Source organism: Gouania willdenowi, chromosome 17 (genome assembly GCF_900634775.1).
Source record: "Gouania willdenowi chromosome 17, fGouWil2.1, whole genome shotgun sequence".
In the NCBI taxonomy this organism is placed as follows: Eukaryota; Metazoa; Chordata; class Actinopteri; order Blenniiformes; family Gobiesocidae; genus Gouania; species Gouania willdenowi.
This window is the reverse complement of record NC_041060.1, coordinates 6,117,258-6,140,837: the sequence shown is the minus strand read 5'-3', so window position 1 is coordinate 6,140,837 and position 23,580 is coordinate 6,117,258. Positions and strand designations below refer to the sequence as shown.

Sequence of the window (23,580 nt, the reverse complement as noted above, 5' to 3'; positions counted from 1 at the left end):
TTAAAGCAGTTGTCTGTGGTCAATATTACAATTTAGTAATGGTAGTACCTCCGTGTACCAAGTGCTTGAGGAACTTTAAATTATGCTAAATATCAAACAGGGGCGAGGCAGTGCTTTGGGTTCAGTTTGACAGGTTGTCCATGTGAGAGGTTAACTGGTAAGACTGGATGTCGTCTCCGATGAACTCTGATACTGCAGAGAGAAGGAGAAAATTCATCATCATCATCATCATCCATTCCTCTATTCTTGGAGTGAAGTTAATCTTCTTAATTGTGTGACAAATGTAGATATAACCACAGGCCACCACTGCCCATGTGGTCATGTGATCCATAAAACGTTCTGAAACCCACCATTGTGCTACTGATAAAACAAGAGTCCTACTTACAAAAGCGTTAAAAAGAAGAGACCCTTTTATTTTGAAAAGGGGATGTTTTGACTTTTAGCTGGAAGTCGGTCCCAGGACGATTTTATGTTCCGTTTGCAATGCATCATGGGACGCTTGAGTATAGTGTGCTGACCGTGCATACCTAAAAAATGTCCAGATATAGTATACATCCAGGTATTTCTCACATACTCAATCTTTTCATACTATCTAATGTGAATGCACTACATACTAACTTGTACTAGTACGTTAGTACATCATTTTGAACACAGCCCATGTCTTTATCTGATAAAAAATGATTGTCTCCACACTACAATTATTGATTTGTCGCAAAATGTGATGCTAAAAAATAAAAAAATCAAGTAACTGTTTAATAAAAAGCCTTAACTGTGACTTCTGATCAAAATATGATGATAATAGTTAATAGATAAAATAATAACTCACCTTCCTCAAAGGTGATGTGGTGCATAGATGTGGAGCTTGTAAACTCCAGAGGACAATCGTGGATCTTGGCGTCCCTCTCCCCATCATGTCCCATCCCCAGCCCTCTGTCCTGGGGGTCCCAGCCCTCATAGTTGGAGTAAGGTACTGTGCAGAGGTCCTGATAGGGGCCAGCGTTGGTGGGAGGGGAGGAGCACACCTCCTGGGAAGAGTAAGAGTACTGGGGATAAGGGGAGGTGGGGATGGGAGGAAGAGGGGAAGTGGAGATGGGGCTTCCTGCAGGAAACGGGCTGAGAGAGGAGGAGTGGGAGGGTGAGGGGGAAGAGGACAGATAAGGTGAGTCAAGCCATGGGGAGGGGGAGGGAGGCTGAGGGAGGCCACGGGGGTAAAGAGGGGGGAGGAGCTCAGTGAAGCCCAGCTCCAGGTTCTCAAAGCTGGGGTGGCGCTCAGACAGAGGGACAGCCCTGGAAACGCTGGGGTCCTCCACAGCTGTAGGGTCTTCAGGGTAACTCATGGCTGGGCAGGGGGAGGAGTAGGAGGAGGAGTAGGGGGGGAGGTGGAAGCCCAGGCCTCGCTCATCACACACGGGGTCGGCTCTGGTGTGGAAGCCTCTATCGACCCTGGTTGGACAAACTGCAGCAGGATCCAGAGGCTGGATGGAGGGTCTGGAGAGCAGAGGGTCCTCCTCTTTGAACATCACTGAGAGACCAAACACAAACTGGGCTTAACACTTACAATAGACGTATAAACATTCATTTATAACATTTTATCAATCATACCTGTTAACCTATATAGTCGACTCATATTTAGTAAGGGTGGGAAAAAATATCAATTTACGTATTTATTGTGTGTTTTTTGTTGTTGTTGTTGTGACAGTATTAAAAATCAATATTTCTACCTGATATGTAATTACAGAACTCTCTCCTGGTCAGACTGCCCTAAGCAGACCAGATACCATTGTACACTGATAGCACACGCCAAGGTATCTGCCTGAGGAGGCCCACTATGTTATAACTACCGCTATTAGCAACATACATAACAGTGAGAGCACTGAACAGCAGCAGAGTCACTGAAACACACACAGACTGGACTGTCCCCCAAAACTCTTTGACTAAATAAACCCTGTGTCTGCATCTGACCAGCAACCCTAAAGCTTGACTCCATCTCAGTCATCCAAAACCACCTCAACACTAGCCAGAATTGATTTTTAAAGTAATTTTCTCAAACTATCTGTGGTCATACAGTAGGTTAATCACCTCAAAAAAAGAAACAATTATTTATTTTGTTTTTTTTTATTTTAATTTTAAGTTTTTTATGAATTTTTTCCCACCACAGTTTTTTCGGACTTTTTCGCGTTCCATCCTTGTGGGTTACCGTAGCGCGATGTGAACCAGCCCCCTCTTTGTTTACATGTGTTTACCCTTTGAGTAGGCCCTACAGTATGTGTGCCACAGGCACGTTTTTTATCCGCACTATGCTGAGATGCTATGGGGAGAGTTTATCATATTTTTAATTGTAATGTTTATGTTATAAAATATGTAGTTATTTGATTTATTATCTCCAAAATAAACAAATAGATGTGCAGTCAAAATTAATGTCAGAGTGACTGACTTATGATGTGGATTGTTTTTCTAACCAGGACTCACATAATGTTTCAAAAAATTTACAATTCAACTTTTGTGTTTTTGATAAGGAAAATAAGGAAATTGAAATTGCAATAATCGATAGCATCAAATTGGAAGACTTGGATGGATTGCAAAATATATCAAATCGTCGTCATTGTCCCAGCCCTATAATTTACTTTATTTTAGATGTTTACCATTTCCAATGATAATGGGCGTACTGGTGCATTACTATGGATGATTCTACCATCAAGGTCATTTAGGAAAAAATATATTCTAGTGATAATTTCGCAAAAAATATTCAGTAACAACAAAGTAGTTGAATTGAATTCACAAGTGAATACTTTTGCTGCAGTTTGTGCGTTTCCAGTATTGAATGTTCTCGTTAAGGTTAAAACGAGACTATTTCATTTCAACCAAAACAACTGAGTGGGCTTCTCGCTTTTTGTCCATCTTTAGGGAGTGATACAACCAAAAACTATTAGTTGAAATAAGTAAATAACTCCTTCTTATTGTGTAATCATCCATAAATATATTTAATGAATATCAGAATGATCAGCACAGGGCATGGATGATTTATAATATTTTTTTGCATTAAGTAATAATCATCATTTATAAAGAAAAATACCAGATTATTTCAAAATAATCAACATTACAAACCCCAAAATATTTATTTGCTCCTTAATTTTAAAGCTTTTTATTGCAGTTTTTCCATAGAGTGATTTCTTTCTGCTCAGATTAAATCTGCATGACTCCACTGGAGAATAATACAAATACTTCATTAGAGAAAACCCTCACATTTTATCTTTGAATCTGAACATTTAAATAGTAAAGCAGTGAAAAGGACTCACCGGGGAGATACTTGAAACAGTGCGTGCTGCTTCTCTTTCTCTTCCCGTTAGAGACGTAAAGACTGACTGACACAGGCCGACTGACGGACACATCGCTGTAGGCCGGGACCCTCACACACAACACACACTACACAGGGAGAACACACAACATCTGAGTTTTTTTGTGACTTTTGGATGTGTCTGTCACATGGTACCTCGTTGCTGTTGTCACGGTCAACGTGAGCGTCCTCCTCCCACTGTAGTTTACCATCTGGAACATAAGAATGTAACGCAGGAATAAGATCAGCAGTGGTTGGATGAGAATTGTTTTATTTGAAAGCTTCATATGTGTGAATCACTGATACCTGTTATAGCCTTTGATCATTTACTGCCCTTGTGAATATTTTCAAAATTAAAAATTAATTAGACCTGAAAGATGTCTAAACTCATTATTAGATAAATTCCTGCAAGTCACCACATGTAATGTTTGGGTTTATTTTGAAGGATTTAGTGAAGTTATATTATAAAATACAATTACAGATGACTTAATCTAAAGCTTTTTTCTGCATGGACAGCAGCAGAAATAGTTTATAATCAAACCACAGCCATTGTTTACTTTTAGCTTTGCTGTTTCACTCGTGTTTGGGTGAAATGGCGCCTCCAACTGGTGAAACTGTGGTATTACAGGGACAGCAGTCTTCAACCTCTAGTATATTTTTAGCATATTCTTTATGATAATGCTGGATCTGGCCCAAGTATTTAATATAATATTATTCAAGTTTAATTTAATATTATATAATTTTTTCTTTTATTTTGAAGGTATTTTTCCGCATTGAATAGCTATAGGAGCTTCTGATAAAGACTTTTAATTCATATCATTCAATAGCTGACATCACGTTAACATACATTTTACAGGATGGTAAAGAGGTGGTGCAGACGTTTTATAGGGTCATAAGTTTGACTCTGGTTTGGGTTCAATTTTCAAACAAAAGTAAACTAGGAATAGTAAATAAATAATAATAAAAAAATATTACTAAGTCATAATTATGAAATACTATCTCATTATTAAGACATAGTATCTCATAATTATATCTCAGTATCTCATAACTTAATGTCTTATAATTATGACTTAGTGTCTCATATTTATGAGATAGTAAATACTTAAAAACTTAGTATATCAATCATGAGATAGTATCTCATAAATATGACTTAGTATCTCATCATTATGAGATAGTATCTCATAAATATGACTCAGTATCTCATAATTATGACTTAGTATCTTATATTTATGAGATAGTATCTCAAAATTATGACTTAGTGTGTCATATGAATGAGATATTATCTCATAATTACGAATTACAAATGTATTATTACTACTATTTTACTTTTCCTATTTATTTATCTTTTTTTTTTCTGGCAAAAAAAGGGCTTCCATATTTATTCTGTATTTGATGGGGGAAAAATATTGTAACATGGGTAGGTAGGTACGGATAGGTACAGGTAGGTACAGATAGGTACAGGTAGGTACAGATAGGTGCAGGTAGGTACAGGTAGGTACAGGTAAGTACAGGTAGGTACAGGTAGGTACAGGTAAGTACAGGTAGGTACAGGTAGGTACAGGTAGGTACAGGTAAGTACAGGTAGGTACAGATAGGTACAGATAGGTACAGGTAGGTACAGGTAGGTACAGATAGGTACAGGTAGGTACAGGTAGGTACAGATAGGTATAGGTAGGTACAGGTAGGTACAGATAGGTACAGGTAGGTACAGGTAGGTATAGGTAGGTACAGGTAGGTACATATAGGTGCAGGTAGGTATAGGTAGGTATAGGTAGGTACAGATAGGTATAGGTAGGTACAGATAGGTACAGGTAGGTACAGATAGGTACAGGTAGATACAGGTAGGTACAGATAGGTACAGGTAGGTACAGGTAGGTACAGGTAGGTACAGATAGGTACAGGTAGGTACAGATAGGTACAGGTAGGTACAGGTAGGTACAGGTAGGTACAGATAGGTATAGGTAGGTACAGGTAGGTACAGGTAGGTACAGATAGGTATAGGTAGGTACAGGTAGGTACATATAGGTACAGGTAGGTACAGGTAGGTACAGATAGGTACAGGTAGGTACAGGTAGGTACAGGTAGGTACAGATAGGTACAGGTAGGTACAGATAGGTACAGGTAGGTACAGGTAGGTACAGGTAGGTACAGATAGGTATAGGTAGGTACAGGTAGGTACAGGTAGGTACAGATAGGTATAGGTAGGTACAGGTAGGTACATATAGGTACAGGTAGGTACAGGTAGGTACAGATAGGTACAGGTAGGTACAGGTAGGTACAGGTAGGTATAGGTAGGTACAGGTAGGTACAGATAGGTACAGGTAGGTACAGGTAGGTATAGGTAGGTATAGGTAGGTACAGGTAGGTACAGGTAGGTACAGGTAGGTACAGATAGGTGCAGGTAGGTATAGGTAGGTATAGGTAGGTACAGATAGGTACAGGTAGGTACAGATAGGTACAGGTAGGTACAGATAGGTACAGGTAGATACAGGTAGGTACAGATAGGTACAGGTAGGTACAGATAGGTACAGGTAGGTATAGGTAGGTACAGGTAGGTACAGATAGGTACAGGTAGGTACAGGTAGGTACAGATAGGTACAGGTAGGTACAGGTAGGTACAGATAGGTACAGGTAGGTATAGGTAGGTACAGGTAGGTACAGATAGGTACAGGTAGGTACAGGTAGGTACAGATAGGTACAGATAGGTACAGGTAGGTATAGGTAGGTACAGGTAGGTACAGATAGGTATAGGTAGGTACAGGTAGGTACAGATAGGTGCAGGTAGGTATAGGTAGGTACATATAGGTACAGGTAGGTACAGATAGGTACAGGTAGGTATAGGTAGGTACGGGTAGGTATGGGAAGGTACATATAGGCACAGGTAGGTACAGATAGGTACTGGTAGGTATAGGAAGGTACAGGTAGGTACATATAGGTACATATAGGTACAGGTAGGTACAGATAGGTGCAGGTAGGTATAGGTAGGTACAGGTAGGTACAGGTAGGTGCAGGTAAGTACAGGTAGGTGCAGGTAGGTACAGGTAAGTACAGGTAGGTATAGGTAAGTACAGGTAGGTGCAGGTAGGTACAGGTAGGTACAGGTAAATGTGTCATAAGTACCTGCTCCTCGCTCCATAAACAGAACTCTGGAAATGGGCAGGAAGTTTGCTCCACTCAGGAGCAGCTCCTCCCCTCCTTCCACAGAGCATGAAGTGAGGCTGACGGACTCAATGACGGGCAGCTCCTGTGCAGAGCGCTGGGCTGAGGAAGGAGGAACACACACACATAACATGTAAAGATCTCCTCCTTCACTTTGATCTTCACTGTCTTTTGTCATCCTGAAGGAGAGACTCACAGCATTCAATGGGCACAGAGGCCACCTGCAGAGCCAGGACACGTCCAGGAGGGGCCACAGGGGGCGCTACAGGGAGGTGTATGCGGAACACCAGACGCACACGCGTGTTCTTTCTCCCAACGTCTGTTTCTCCTTTCCTCAGCTCAATGTCAGAGTTCCTCAGTTTCAGTATTCCTGCACAGTCGATTCTGGAAATCACGAGAAATATTTCAAAATCATTTGTCACTAATATAAAGTGCAAACACTGTCTTATTGATGATTTCGGAAAATTTTGCACACTGCATTGTGGGTTGCGGAGTCCCGTAGATCAGAGGTTCTCAACCTTGTCTTGTGTCTTGTGGGAGGGGCCTTCAAAAAAGAACATTATCTGGACAATTCAAGGCCATTTTTGCTTATTTTTTTATACTTTTTTGGCAACTACACCAAACATGCCATTATTTAACCTATTCACCATTTCTTTAATGCATTTTTGCTACATTACTCCCATTGCTGACACTTCTCCATCATATTTCAACACTTTCAATACATTTTCAGCACTTATAAACCCCTTCCTCAATGGACCATCATTCAGGTACAGTGGGGGTCCCCGGTCTCTGGCACTTTTATTTTGGCTGAAAAGGTTGAGAACCACTGCCGTAGGATGCATAGAAGTGTTTTTACATTATTTCTTCTTTATTTATTGTGGGTATTTTTTTTGGCCAGACAAGGAGGACAGTGATTGGCTTCACACAGTTTTTGTTCTAGTTTGTTCCTGGTATTCCCCGCTGTGATATCCCATCACTCTGCAAGACATTTCATTTTGGATAGATTAGGATCTCTTTAAAGTGAGGACTCACAGTGCTATCATGTTGTTTTCAGGGTTGAGGGGGATGTCCAGCAGTTTGGTCCCGGCCTGCACGCTCTCGTGACTGGCGGTGCCGACCATCTTCCCTGTGACCCTGCAACAAAAAACAACATCACAGCACTTTTAACCAAAGTAGTAACACAGGCAGATTACATGGCAACACTGGATTAAGCCATTAACAAATGTGTTGAATGCAAACACAGCTCTGGATTTAAATTTTTCTTCTGTTGTTCAAATGTTTTAATAACATATAAACACACTCTATTGATCATTTTGTGAATTTGTGAAGTGTTTTACTTTCTGTGCATACATTTGATTTTTGAATATTTGTGAGATACAGACAAATGTTTGGGTTTTTGTCTCAAACTCAAACTTTTAAACACATTAAATGGAAAAGTGAACACTTTTAAGCGTGGGACCCTCTGCCCAGTAACAAGCATGGAATATTCTCGGACTACGATACATACTTTTATTTACATAATGACTTATAATCAGCCGTGACTTACAGCAACTTCTTATCTGCACATTTGATAAATCTGAGCTCAAGACAAAAAATTTGATTTTTTTGTACTTAAAAAAATTAAATAATAATAATTTAACAAAAGCAAGCGGGATAATGCATCAGGACTTTTTTTCTTTTGTTCTGAGTGTCATATTTTAATAAATTAGGTTATTACATATTTGTCAATTAAGTTATAACTTTTCCCTAAGTAAATGATTTCAATGTTAAACATTTGATTGTTTTGCATTATTATTATCCCTCAATTTGTGTGTTTGTTGTTTTGTGTGTTTTCAGAGTAATTTTGTGTAGTTTTCTGTGCAGTTGTGCATAATTTATTGTCATTTTGTGCAGTTTTGTTGTTGTTTTGTATATTTTTCTGTCTTTTGTGTATCTTTGTTGTCTTTTTTTAATTTTGTTGGTCATTTTGTGTTTTTATTATCTTTTGTGAATTGTGGTTGTCATTTCGTGTTCTTTTGTTGTTGTTTTGCATATTTTTCTATCATAATTGTGGATTTATGTAGTTAACTTATGTTTTTAAAGTCATTTTTGATTGTTTTAGTTTCCCTTTGAGTATTCATGTTTGTTAATTTTGTTTGTCATTTTGTGTCTTTTTCTATAAATTTGTATGTTTTTATCATAATTTTGTGTATTTTTGGAGTAATTTTGTGCTATTACTTTGTGGCCGCATTAAATTAGTCGCCAGTTGCCCTTTTCTGTTCTAAATAAGCCCCACGTGTTTTCAGTACCTGTGTATCTGATAGAACGGATGCGGTCGGATGGATCGATCATCAGCTGTACCAACAAAAACCTGAAGAGAGAGGGGCTTCCTCTCTGAGAATCCACACAGCTGCACAGATGACATCAAAATGCAATAAGACCAGCAGCGGGGAACCACATGTGCGCAGAAAAAGATACAAACACAGGGACTTTATAACTCAAAAGTAAGACAACATTCAAAGTAAACTATTGTAATAGAACAGAAACACAGAATCTATCTATTCTCTCTGCACCTTGACAACAGGATGCCCTGTAGGTGAAGCTTTGACGGCCCCTCTGCTGCCCTCTGTCTCATAGTGGGCTCGGTGGTGGGGGCGAGGCTGCACCTCAATACGCAGCTCATACTGGTCAAACTGGGATGGCAGCGGCCAGTCCAGTGGAGGGAGGGCAGTCGACCTGGAAAGATTTACAGTGTTACAGGACTTTTGAAGATTCAAAATGGCGAGATAAGCTCAATTAAACAAAAATGTTCTGTTTTAATAATGTGAAGGAAAATCACTGATGATTCAATTTTTAAATTAATATGTTATAGTTTCATTTATTCAGACAACTTTTTTCAGGAAATTTACTTTGATCCCCTGACATGTTTTGGAATGTCAACTGAAAGTCTTCCTCAGAGGCGTCCGCTGATTTCTTTGATGTGTCCTTGTGAGTTATTTCTGGGCGTGGCCAACTTGACAGTTGTTTCAGGTTGGCTCCGCCCCCTGTCGCCTGATGGTCACATTGTTTTAGTCTTAGTCTTATAGATGAAAATGTTTATTAGTTTTGGTCACATTTTTGTTATTTCCAAATGTGATAGTTTTAGTCCATTTTTAGTCGACAAAAACTCAAAAAGGTTTTATTTTAATTGTATTAAAAAAAAAAATTTAAAAAAAAAGTAGTGGAGTGGTTTCTGAGCCCCTTATTGCTCAGAAACGGTACAAAACATTGATCGTCTGATCACATATTTAGGAGGATGACATTATTTCATGGAGTCTGAGAAGGTAAGAACCACATGGGTAAAGTGGTTAGACATTTATTTCAAAAAAAGAAAGCGTTTTTCACTTTTGAAAGTGAATTTAGTCAATCATAACTTTCATTAGAATTGTGTTTAGATTTAAATTGATCCTTTTAAATTTGTTTTATGTTATCAACTGTGGTATCTATGCAACAAAGCTAGCATCAAAGTGCACCATTTTAGCTGTGGAGACCAGTAATGTAAAAATGGTAATGCTGGGGTAAGTTGAGCCATTGGTTAATAAGTGTATTTTGCCCTATATGTTCTAAATATTGCATTATGATTCTGCATTTGCATGATTATAGAGTGGACCTAGAGCCTCGTGTATATATAAGCACCAAACAAGCAGGGGAGCCCCGACTGAGGTCGAGAAAGAGCCACCAGTGAAGTGAGAGAAGGGAAGTCTATTCAAACAACAGCAAAGAATGCCAAAATAGACAGAATGAGGCTGAAGAGGTACATCCCCAACCCTGAATCATGGCAAGATTGATCCATACAGTATAAATGTACAGTATATGTGTGTCATTGCCTGAACAAAGGACTGTGAGCATTAGCTCTGGATCTGCCGAAGCCCAGAGCCGAGGGTACAGAGAGGTAGTCCATGCCCAGTGAGGGGAGCTCTCTCCTGGTCTGCTGGGTCTCTGGCATCGGGCAGGGGGAGCTGTGGCCTGGAAGCCGCTCCTGATCCACTTCTCTGGGACATAACTAGGAAACAGTTTTACAGAGTGATAGTGTGACATTTAAATAAGAGAAAGTCTGCACCTAGAAAAACCTGATTATAAAATTATTGTAATCACGTAATTGATCATTCATTACAATTATGATGTAATTATAATTGTATATATGAATTCTGTGGATTTTGTAATCATAATTGAGTTGTAATGGAGTTCAGATAAATTGCTTTGTAATTGTCATGGAAATTCTATAAAAACTGTCAGTGCCAAGGTATAAAAAGGGAAAATTGTTGGATTTTTTTTCTGAGATAAAGATATAGTAAGGCATAAAAATGAAAAAAAAAATAAATAAATTCTGAGAAAAGGCATAAGACTATATAGTAACACGGTAAAACAGAACATTTTGGGATTTTTTTTCTGAGATAAGGCTATATATAGAAAAAAAAATATGTGGGGTTATTTATTTCAGGCTCAGTAATTGTGATTAATTGATTTTGAACTTTAATATTTGGGAAGGTAATTGTAATTGACTTTCAGGGAAAAAATAGTCTTTGTAATTTTAATTGTAATTGGGAAAAATGCCTGCCACCGTAATCATAATTGAGTTGTTATTAACATGGACACTTGAAGATGTAATTGTAATTTAAAATGTAATTGACCCCAACCCTGGTTGTTACCTGCTCTAGTGATGTCTTCCTGGTCTTCTGTGGGATGCTGAGTTCACAGATGTTGGGCGGAGCTTGTGACTGAGAGGTGGAGTCTTCACCGTCCAGGTTACAGGACTGAAGTTCCTCTGAGTAACTGCTTCTTCGTGAAGAACAGGGTGAAGCCAGGGGGGAGTTTCTACGTTTCTTCCCTGCAGGTGACGTCGGCCTGGACGATGATGTAAGTCCAAAGTTGCTTTCGTTGAGCTCGTCTTCCTCCACTAACAGGGAGTCACAGCTGGATGCAGGGCTGAGCCAACCCCTGGATGAGGGACTGGAGGCTGGGCTGGGGCTTAGCGAGCTGGGACACCTGTCCCGATAGCTGAACTGGTCCAGCAGAGGGAGATACAGTCGCTCCTTGTCCCACCCATTGCCACCACCCATATCCCAGTAGCTAGGAATGGTGGGTACAGGGTCGTCGTCAGGGGAGATTGTGGTTATTTGGATGCTGGGGCATTCAACAACTCGAGACTCTGAAACCTATAGAAAGAGAGGGATGCTTTAAGATGGTCACATTGTGTTTAACATTAGGGAGCAGTACCGTGTATGTCGTCATATCCAATGTTAAATACACTCATGTAAACAAGGCCTCTCAACATTCAGTCAGCATTTAGAATATTGACCATCTTAGAATTAATACAGGAAAGATAAAAGGCTTGTATTTTTGTTGTTATTTGGAATATCTTTCTAGATTTTTGTCGTCATCTTTTGTGTTATTTGAGTTTTTGTTGTTATTTTTCTCTCATTTTGTGTGTTTCTGAAGTAGTTTTGGATGTTTTTCTCTCATTTTGTGTGTATATGGAAACAACATGGGTTTCTTTTTGTGCTTTTGTGTTATAGGGGGGTAAGCTACAAAGCTAGATTACATCATATCGCGCAAACTTCCAGGATTTAATCAGTGTGTGCTGTCCTACGAAGCTCACTAACGTCTTACGGAGCTAAATCACTATGGCAACTTAACGACTAACCTGGTCGGGACCGGGTTTTGTTCTGGCTAGGATCTTAGCGTGTGCTAAAGCCCCGCCTCCTGACCAATTATATTTGCAACATTTCATCTTTCATTAAATTACCTTAACTTAATACAAGATCACTGATTTAACCTATAAATACCCTCATATATAATATTTGTATTCAATAGAAATGTATCAACTGACGTGGAAACGTCTAGAACTATGAAATAAAAACATAAATATTCTTTTATTCTGACACATTTTTGAATATGTTTCTCATTCAATTTCATATAATCCTTTATTGTGTGTTAAACCAATACACTAAACCCAAGGTTCCCAAAGTGGGGTATGGGTACCCCCAGGGGTACTCAAATTGTCATACGGGGTACGTGAATAGAAATTAAAAAAATATTGATTAATGTACCCAGGTTTGTACTTTACCGTACGTATAAATTATACGTATGTAAGGCGCAGACAATATCCAAGCAATAAGTGACATCAGTTCCTGCGGGATTTCCTCTTTCAAATTTCATTAATTTTGTGACCAATTTTTATTTCATTTGTGAAAATTGAGCTAAATAAATGCAATTTTAAATTTAAAATGACTGCAGTCATGGGAAAAAAGCATGGGAAAATTGCGATTCTCCAAATATTGTGGAATATACATTGAATTTGTGTATTTAGATTATATTCTTATAAATAACTAAAAAATAGTTATTGTAATAGAGAACAATGTATCTTCATGATCTGAGGATCCTGTCGTACCTGTACAGAGCGGGCAGGCAGGCTCTCATAAGTCCCACTGAACTCTTTAACGGGGGCTCTTCGTGGAGGCGGGGAGTGCATCCCCGCCCTCTGATTGGACAGCTCGGTCTGGCTGGAGATGTTGACAGATGGAGTTGAATGGTTGTCTGTAACTGAAACAAATGTCTCAAGTCAGACACAACATGCACACAAACTGCATTGTGTGCAAATTAAATGAAAAATGAAATCACATGTGGTTTGTTTCTCCTGCCAAGAAAAAAAAAACTGGTTGTACTTTGAATAATAGTGAACATGAAATGCTGCTAATAAAGAATTCACAGCTGCTTCTCTCTTTAATGAGCACTTTCACTTCCAAATGGCAACAATGACTTTACAGGCTGCTCTAAAATACAAAATGTACTTTTAATCTCATTACGCAACCAGACAACTACGATAATAATAAAAATAATGATAAATTGTACTTTAAATACTGTTTGTAAGAAGATCAATTTTTTTTCACAAATGTGTGACATCAATTTCTGAAAATTTGTATATTTTCAAAATGTAAAATTAATAGTTTGAATGTAAAAAAAAAAAAACTTAAAATGCTACAAATGACTAGAACAGAAGTCAAGAATAAAATATACCATGACACTGTTGTATTCTTTAGCATTTCATTAGGTACAATTGATGAGGTTATGATTTATCATTCCTGTGGGACACTAAAGTGCATAAGAGATGGCATGGAAAGGCAAATTTATTTCTAAAGCACATTTCATACACAAGGCAATGCAGTCTGTGTACGTCCACTGTTACTCAGTTGAAAACCATCGGAAAGAAATAACAGAAATCTCTAAAAAAAAAAAAAAGAAAAAAAGCTAATTTCAATATAATACACATGTCCTACTTATGCAAAAAAAAATGTTTACATATGTATAGATACGTTTATTTAACTGTATTCATTATTATTGTTTTTTTTTTTTTTGCACATTTTCTGTGCTTAGTCTTGCTCCTTTTTAGGCCCGAGCGCCACGAGCTGGAGAAGGGCCTCTGCAAGGCGGAGCCTATGCAAATGCCACGTGCCCGTCAGTGACCAGGGACCCTTCTCATGTCTTAGATGTTCCCCTGCGCTTTCCAAAAATGTATAGTTCATGGTGCTCAAAAAGGGGGAAACATTGTTAATTGGGTTGGATTATTATTCTTTCTTCTTTGTGTCCTGGTGTCAGAACCAACTCCTCAACTTTTCACCCACTGAACAATTATGTAGTCTCTCAAATATTCAAACAAAATTAAATCGCGTGCTTTTCTAATTTCTGGCCTTTTTCCAATTTTAATTTGACGCGCCAGTGCCCCCACGGTGGTGCGGCAAAATCGACACGGCGAAGGCGGTGCGGCAAAGTGGTGCAACATGTTGTTTTTTTAATATGCCACTCTTTACCATTCTAATTACCCCTCGGGGATTAATCAAGTTTTTCTGATTCTGAAAATCCAATAAAATAAACTAACTTGACAGTACAAATAAATACTCCAACCGAGCTATTAAGAAAAACCAAACAAAAACACACAAAAACGAAAACAAATCAACAAACAAAAGAAGACGTATTATTGTGATTATTACTGCAAGATTTTTGCTGCAGATTAGCAGCATATCTTTGACATTCATAAAAATACTGCTCCATGTCAGTAGGTGGCAGTAGTTTGTATATATTAGTACATAACGCTGTCATTTCTGGAAGTATTAAGTGTAACGTGGATGAAAAAATTGCCCTGCTTTACTTTTGGATGACTTTAGTGGCTTTTTTTGAAAAACTTTTGTCATAATAAAAGAATTCGCATTCAAAGATAACCTGGGAACAATAAAATGTACTAAACAAAAACGTCTTTTGTTTTTGCCAACCAGCTCGTCCAAGCCACAGCCCTCACCACAACACCCCCCCCCCCTTCCAAAAAACATGAAGCCAAACACACAGTGGTGATTTTGTTGTTGTGAGTGAGGCTGAGGCTTCAAACCCATCACCGCTGCAATGCAGCGAGGGCGGCCCATGAAGCCAATTCTTTGGGCAGCGTGCACATAGAAAATAAACTGCCAACCAAATTAAGTGTTCGGGGTGAAAAATCTCCTCAAATGTTTCCTGGCAACAAAAATATTTCCAAGTGATTAGAGCAGCAAGGCTGAGGCAGCTCTTCTGCTGGTGGAGACCGTGATTGTAGACGGTGTTTTTTTTTTTGTGAGGACCAGCGAAGAAAGTTTACGAGCAACAAAAAGTTCCCTAACGCTCATTAAACACGCAGAAAAGCAAAATGACTAAACCCGATTTGATCTCACACACTTTCATATGAGATTAAGTGTCCTGAAATGAACCTAAAAAGTTATTTTTACCTCAAATTCAAGTTTGAGTTCTGTTTGTTTCTTGGAAATGAACAGCTTATTATATTGACTCCTATGATTAACTACACTTACAGGCTTTTTCATAGAGAACAACTTCTTAGTACTGGGTTTTGCCTTTAAAACAGCTTCAGAGAATATACTTATATACACAGTATATCACAATGTATGTAAAGGCCCTCCAAATTAATTACTGAGACAGGACCATCTATAAGGGTGAAAAATAAAGGGTAGAGCTTTTTGGGGTCCATCCATAAAGTCAGCAAAATGATGGTCCATTGTTCTCTGAATCTGTGATAAGTTGATAACCACATGTATTTATTCATCTGAATAACATCCACTGTTATCCAGGAAGTGTATTTATTATCATTTGAGAAATACTATATAGTCATCTTAGTTAAATCCTTGTTTGAATCAGAAAAAAAGGGGTCAAAAGTGACCAAAAATGGTAGTTAAAAAAAGAAAAAAGGTGGTGAAATGGTATTTTAAAAACCACAGAGATTTGTTAAAAGTTGCAAATTAGAGTGGGCAAAAACGGACAGAACAAGTGGAAAAATAGGTTCAAAGTGTCAATATTGGAACAATTAGTTTAAACTGGCAAATAATGGGCATGACAAATGGTGAATGTGGTTAAATTGGCAAAAGATAAGCATGAAATATGGTCAAAAGTGACAATAATGGGTCAACATATGCAACATTAGGTGGAAAAGTGGTGGAAAGGGTTTATAAGTGCTGAAAATGTCTTGAAAGTGGAAAAAATGTGGAGAAGAGGCCTTGAAATTTGATGGAAAAGTGGCAGGAATGGGAATAATGTGGCAAAAAAATGCATTAAAATGAGCAAAAATATGGCAAGAAAAAGTGATGAAAATAGCTTAAAATATGGAAAGTGTGGTGCAGCTGTAGAAAAAGGGTAAAAATAAGCACAAAAAACTAATAATAATAATAATAAATATAGAAAGCTTACAAAAAAGAGGAGGAAATATGAACATATGTACATGTAGTACAGGTAATATGTTGTTATATAATTATAAACTAGATTAGCAAGCAAGCGCCTATTCTGTCATATTTTTAAGAGAATAAAATAGTTAAATTATAAATACACATCTTTGATTTAAAAACAAATTTAACACATTCCTTGCAAAAATACTTGCTGCAAAAATCGGAAACAATTGTCTCATTTCAGTTTAATGAAGATATGTATGTACTCTATATTTTATCTAATCTTCATGGACAACAAAAACCCCAAACTGACCTTTTTTTTTGTTTTGCAAGAATTAAACTCAATCTGAAAAAATATATAAAGTATTGTAGCCTACTTTTGCTAGGTCGAGATGTCGTGAGATTGTATACAGTATGTGAATATACATTTTAAGGATTTCAATGAAATTAAAACATAAGTACATGTTTGATCATCTTTAAGCTTTAGGCCATGAACTAGTTTTTGACTTGTTTGATGCTGATTCGAGCTTTGCATCACTTTATATAGCAGCCAAATTCAAATATTAATTAGTTAATCTTACTGGATTATAAGAATAAGCTGCACAGCAAGTGAAATAAATCAGTAATTTTTGAAAAATGTAAACATTGGATTTTTTTAGCAGCCCAAAGTGGAGGAGGTTTCGGTCCATCAGGACCAGAACCTCCAGACACAAAAACAGCTTGTTTCCCTCTGCCACCATCCACATGAACACACCCCAAGTCACCCACTGAACCCCCCCCACCCCCCACCCCCACCCCCACCCCCACCCCACCCGATCACCACCTCCATGATGACATTATCTGCTGCACTGTATATATATATATATATATTTTATATTTATCCTATCCTATTTATCCTTTATTCTCTATCTATCCTTTATTTATCCCTCATCCTTTATATTTATCATTATTATTATTATTATTATTATTATTGTTGCTGGGTTGTTCTTTGTTTTTTTTTATTTTTTGTTGTTGTTTGTTCTGTGCACCAACTACCAAGACAAATTCCTTGTACTGTCCTTAAAACTGTACATGGCCATTAAAAACATTTCTGATTCTGATTCTGATTCTGAATAGATCATTGTCTAAAAAGAATAAATAAATACAGACATCTCTATGCTGCCTAGATGCAATTTGCGTATACTTTCGGATTTTTGTCTTAATAAATGGATTTTTGACAGCCTTTAAACGCTAACAGCTGCGGTCTTGTGTTGCCTAAAAATTGCCTGGCTCCGACCATTGCTGCCCAGCAGCTATAATTTACCTTAGATTGGTAATGGTACTCTGTGCTAGCTTGTATGCAGGTGTGAGTGGCAAACCAATGAGAAGGGATGCAAGGATGTACACAATGTTTGACTGAGAGAGAGTGTGTGTTTGTGTAGAGGGTACAAACTGGGGAGATGGGAGTTGAGAGAAAGAGGGGAGGAGTGTGTGTGTGTGTGTGTGTGTGTGTGTGTGTGTAGGGTGCATGCTGAAGTACACAAGAGGCCGAGTTTTCTTCCCCCAGATGGCAACTGTTAACTCCGCTCACATGCACAACAGCTGATTGGAAACACATTGAGTCTGGCTGCACGCACACAAACACACACACACACATGCACAAAAACACACACACACACGCAACAACAAGGGGGAATAGAGCGAGATATTTACGCAAACGCATACCACGGAACACACAATCAAATATACACAGAGAAGGACACACGCAAGTTCAACCTGGAGGCAATGCAGAATACACGAAAGATTCTCAACCCGGGGTACAAGTTCCCTCAATGGCACGTAAGCATGTGACACGTGGAAACTTTAGCAAATAAATTCCAAGATAATGACAATGTGTAAACGTATTTACATATTGGATGTGTGTTTTTCCTTCCTATCAATAACAATATTTTACTTAAAGCATGAAACAGCAAAGTTAATTATCTAAAAAGGCCTTAACATCAGAAATACATTATTAAATGCTTTTATTTCTTAGTTATTTCTGCTTTAGACAATATGTGTCAAACTCAAGGCCCGGGGGCTAAATATTGTCCTATAAGAGAGGGCCAAAAGGAGGAAGTGAAAATGACAGAAATACTGAATCACTGTGTAAATTACCAACTAATTCAATGTTAGAGATCTCAGTTCTTGCAAATACAAAATCAATGAAAATCCACAATCCTAATATTTTCCAACATCTTGCAATTTTCCTCAAATTATTCCACATTTTCTCAAATTTGAAAAAAAGTACACAAAATCAAGGACAGTTAAGTGAATTTAAGTTTAAGATCAATTATTGCATGCCTTACTTACGTTACATATATTGATACTGTACGTGGAAGTGCAAAAAAAAAAAAGTGAATGTAACCATGTCGGAAATAAACTGAATAAATAAATAAAAATAAAACTAGGGCACATTAATGTCAAAATTACTGGTTTTCTGCCAAAAACTATATTGGTCGATAGCAGCTGATACATGAAATAAGAACATTGATATACAGTACACAGGAAATATACTGTACATTAAGTCAGAATCAATACCCAAAATATGATTCAAGACAAATAAGCAAAACACTATTAAATTAAAATAAGGAACTATTTTACACTGTCAACATAAGGACTGTAAAACCACTGATAAATAAGAAAAGTTAAACTTGTGCAAACTGTATATTTGGAATACATTGTAAAAAAATTCAAAATTCAAAAAGAAAGTTGCTCAAATCGCAAACAGTAAATCGATAAATTAAAAAAAAAAGAAAAATATAACCGTAAACATCGAACAAATGCACTTTTTGTAATCGTTACTACACACAAGTGGCAGCTAATAATGCACAAAGCCACAAAATTTACACGCAGCAAAACAAGTTTATAGATCGGTTACATATTATAGTCCAGCGATTCTCAACTGGTGGATCGAGACCCAAAAGTGGGTCACGGACCTGTACTGGGTGTACAGTATAAATATATAGATTTATGTTGTTTATGTTTAAGCAAAAAAGATTATATATGTGTGTGTTTTTAACAGCTATTTGGTTGGTTGTATTCTAAAAAAAGTGGGTCAAATGTGGCAAAATGTGGGTCCCAGGGTGAGACCAGTTGAGAACCCCTGATATAGTGGATTGATTAATTGGACGGGCTACTGACGTTGATTATTCGGCAATAGCTAAAATCAGTCCAATTAAAGCTGCAGTTTGTAGAATCCTCTTTTCGCTCTGTTTTGAAACTGAAACCGAAACTCAACCTCCCTTACTGGTATATTTTGTGAATACTTTTAGCGACTTTTTTCTCAGTAGAGAGTAGTGGTGTTAAGTGTATGGACTTTATCTTGTGTTAGTGGAGATTTTTCTGGTGTTTTAGAGACTCTGACATAAATGCACGTATTACTCTGTCCCGAGCAGCGGGTATTTATCCCGTCTATTTTCGCTCTCCCTCTGAAGCCAGTGTGTGTGTGCGGTGGACCCTCAACATGTCACGGAGGTCCGCAAGGATGCAAAGAGAAAGCAATCCATCCTCCTCAGTGTTTGTAACTTTTGTCTGTTGCTTCTCCACCTCGGTCTATGTTTTTCCGCTTGAATTGCCGTGTAACTGTTGTGTCTAACGCTGTTATGGAGAGTTCTGCTGGAACGTCCGCAAATGCACGTTTACTACCGATGGTCCGTGAACGCACCTGACTCTAGTCGAGCAGCCAATAGAAACGCCCAAAACTGTTTGTAGAAAGATCTCTGATTGGCTGACATCCAGATTCATTTCCAGGAGCGTCACACTCCTGGATTTATAACATTCATTTTACAGAGCCAGAAGGAGAATGGATTCACTGTCCACTCAGAGCACTTTGGATTACAATATACTCAAGGATGATTATGGATTTTTTTTTTTTTTACCAAATGATGCAAAAACAAAAAAAAAACAAAAAAACAACAAACTTACAAACTGCAGCTTTAATCGGCTACGCCGATTAATCGGTCGGGCTTTAGTTTAAACAACCGTACAGATGGCTTTGATAACAAGCATGGAGTAGTAGTACTCATGTTATTGTAAAGAGCGCACACAAAACAAAGACTAAGATAAATGAGTTGCTCTACTCTTTCTCCTAATTCAACATGGATGTATGAATGACAAACCGAGGCTGCTGCTACTGCAGTCCAGGATCAGCGGGATGCCCTCAGCCTCTTCCCCGGGTCCCGCGGCCCCCGGCTCGGCCGTTCGCACCGCTGACGGTCGGTCACTCTGCCGCGGTGGATCCTCTTCAAACACCAGCTTGAACTCAAACTCGCCCTCCTCCCATCCGGAGCCCGGAGCTGCCCCCATCACCCTCCCACACTCAGTCCTAACTCCCCCGGGGTCAGACTGTGAGACCCGGACCCGGACGATGAGAAAGTCTCTGAAACTTTAGTCCGGCCTTCAAGTGCGCGTCAGAGCGCGGATGGTCCTCATCGCGGAGGTTTTTTTCCTTCTTCCAGGCCGCTGCGCTGCTCCGCTCCGGACTTCAAAGAATATCCCTGCGCTTTTCACACAAACTAGTTTCCGTCTTTCATTCAAAGCTCTATCGGTCCTGTCACAGTTCAGTCCGGTTCTCTTCTTTCCACAGCAGGACAGAGAGAAGGGGGAAAGTTTATCAAATCTGTTTCTGCCGTCCTTTCTCCTTAATTGCCTTTGGGTTGTTGGGTTTCCCAGTTCCAGTTGGTCCGTTACTCGTTCTCCATTGGACCGTAGATGTGTCAGTCATAGGTCCTCCTGCCCAGCCTCCAGCCTCAGCTCCCTCCCACTCACATTCACATCCCATTCATAGGCAGAGGTGGACAAAGTACTCAACTTTTACTACCAGTTATTATTCTTGACTAAAAATTTTCGTCATAGTTTTTGTCTACTACATTTTTTTTAAATCGACCATACCTAAATTATGACTGATTTGAATATATACAGTATATATATATATATATATATATATATATACAGTATATATATATATATATACAAAAACACATTTCTATTTTCGTCGACTAAAAAAAAACGAAACTATAATTTTGTCACATGGAATGAAATGATCACATCAAGTCAGTCTGTGTGTTTTTGTAAACATTAATACTGTCCTTTATCAGGTTTGATCAATGTTGAATCTGTATATTTTAGTCGATTAAATCTGTAACAAAGTTAGTCCACCAAAATACAATTATACAACAGTAATCTCATTGGACAAGAGACAGTCCATGAGTAGAGTAACAACAGCACTGGGAATATTTTACAGACATAATCACTCCACTCCATAGGCATTCTCAAAACCATTAAGGAAATGTGTATCTGTTGCCCGCCAACGGCCTCATCTCCCTGCCAATTGTGGACCCAAATAAATGACTGAATAAACAAATCATAATATGTTGCAGCTTAATCCTGTTGACTAATAAAATGTGCTAATAGAACTGTTGTATAAAAGCAATATCACATTCAAGGTTGTGCTGTTTATCATTGCGCTGATAGATCACCCCCTCTTGTGTGATATTGCTAAAATATCATTTTGTTGACTAAAACTTGATTATAACTGAAATAGTCCTGATGACAAATTTTTGACTAAAACTAATTTTAGTCATAAGACTATGACTGAAACTAAATCTGAGTTTGTTGTCAAAATGAACACTGTTCATTATTTGAGTGAAAGTACAGATACTCCTTGTCAAAAACTACTCCAATACAAGCAAAAGTAGCTTTGCCAAAATATTACACCAATACAAGTAATATGTACATTTAAAAAAGTATTGAAAGTAATTAAATATCTCCAACATAATTTTCCTTATCAACAAGGCAGGGCAGTATATACTGATGCACAATCCATGGAAATGTAGTAAAAAGTACAATATCTGTCTTTCAAATGTAGTATAGTGGGGGATAAAGTAAGAAGTATCTCCCTAATTTAATACTCAAGTAAGGTACAGGTACTTAAAAATAATAATTGTGTAACTCAACCCCAAAACCACTTTTTTCTTCTGAAATGAATTTTGGTATGAAGTAGTGTTGTTGATTGATCCTGGTCCAACTCTCCACATTTTAGTCAAAGTATTTAAATTTGGCATATTTTATTGTAAAATATAAGAGTGACTGCCCTCTATGGGTTGAGACCCGGCTATTACCTAAACCTCACTTCTGGTTTACATCCCAACCACTATATATATATATATTTTTAAATTTCCCTCCTAGTGGCAAGTCAGCCAAAAACCTGAGGGTTTAGTTACACTTTAAAGAGTAACTAAACTCCAAAACAAATGTATTTAGGTATGGCAGTGGCTACCCGTACGGTTGCCGTATCAATATACCAACATTCTATCCGTATGCAGTGCAACTATTTGGCCAGTTTAGGTCATGTGATAGGTCAGTCATTGGCCAGTTTAGGTCGCGTGACTAAGACTAAACTTTACCCTAAACCTAACCCTAACCCTAAAAATTGTTGCGATATTGGGTTATAACCTAACCCTAACCTTAACCCTGAACCTTTTCCTAACCCCTAACCCTATACATATACTTAGGTAACCGTACCAATTGCACCGGGGGTTGTCTGTTCGGCAACCATACAAATAGACACTTTCTTTAGGCACTGATCCTGGTCCAACTCTCAACATTTTAGTGAAAGCATTTTAATTTGGCATATTTTATTGTAAAATGTGCTGAAACCCGGCTATTACAAACAAATTTTGCTATTGGCCGAGAATGGGTGTTTGTGACGGTTTGGTGCCTTATTATGTCACTGTTGGCTCCGCCCCTCCTATAAAAACTAGCACTTGTGGACTCTGCAATCTGTAGTGAGTATTTGAGAAAATTGTGGATAGCGAGGTATAGTGAACAGCATTGAGTAGCCAGTTAGCATAGCATAGATTGTTCTTTGTAGATTTTTTATAGTAGGCAGCGGCTCTCCGTACGGTTGCCTTATCAATATATTGAGTTTCTATCCGTACGCAGCGCCCCTATTTGGCCAGTTTAGGTCATGTGATAGGTCAGTCATTGGCCAGTTTAGGTCGCGTGGCTAAAACTAACCTTACCCTAAACCTAACCCTAAAAATTGTTGCAATATTGGGTTATAACCTAACCCTAACCCTAAACTTAACCATAACCATAACCCTAAAACCTAACCCTAACCCTAAGATGCTATGTACTTGAAACCCGAGCGACATGCATTGGCCCGTGCCTTGCCTTTGATTCCCTATTCCTATTGATCCGAGGACTGTTCAGGGGGTTTCATTGAGTCCCATCATCAATAAACCTAACACTAATGCTAATATGCTACATACTTATACTTCGGTAACAATACCAATAGCACCGGGGGTTGTCTGTACGGCAACCGTACAAATAGACACTTTCTTTATAGTATAG

The 23,580-nt window shown here is 38.3% G+C and overlaps 1 protein-coding gene across 1 annotated transcript; it reads right to left on the bottom strand.

Moving 5' to 3' along the window:
* Window positions 1-20,873, bottom strand: LOC114479597 (nuclear factor of activated T-cells, cytoplasmic 4-like). Its single transcript, XM_028473352.1, has 13 exons — window positions 20,346-20,873; window positions 12,903-13,054; window positions 11,161-11,667; window positions 10,339-10,514; window positions 9,046-9,208; window positions 8,782-8,882; window positions 7,526-7,627; window positions 6,690-6,877; window positions 6,455-6,595; window positions 3,491-3,546; window positions 3,297-3,423; window positions 827-1,522; window positions 1-192 (listed from the first exon to the last, which is right to left on the bottom strand). Exons 1-13 carry the CDS (start codon window positions 20,530-20,532, stop codon window positions 122-124), a joined length of 2,667 nt encoding a protein of 888 aa, XP_028329153.1. The 5' UTR covers window positions 20,533-20,873; the 3' UTR covers window positions 1-121.
* Window positions 20,874-23,580: the final 2,707 nt, after the last annotated feature.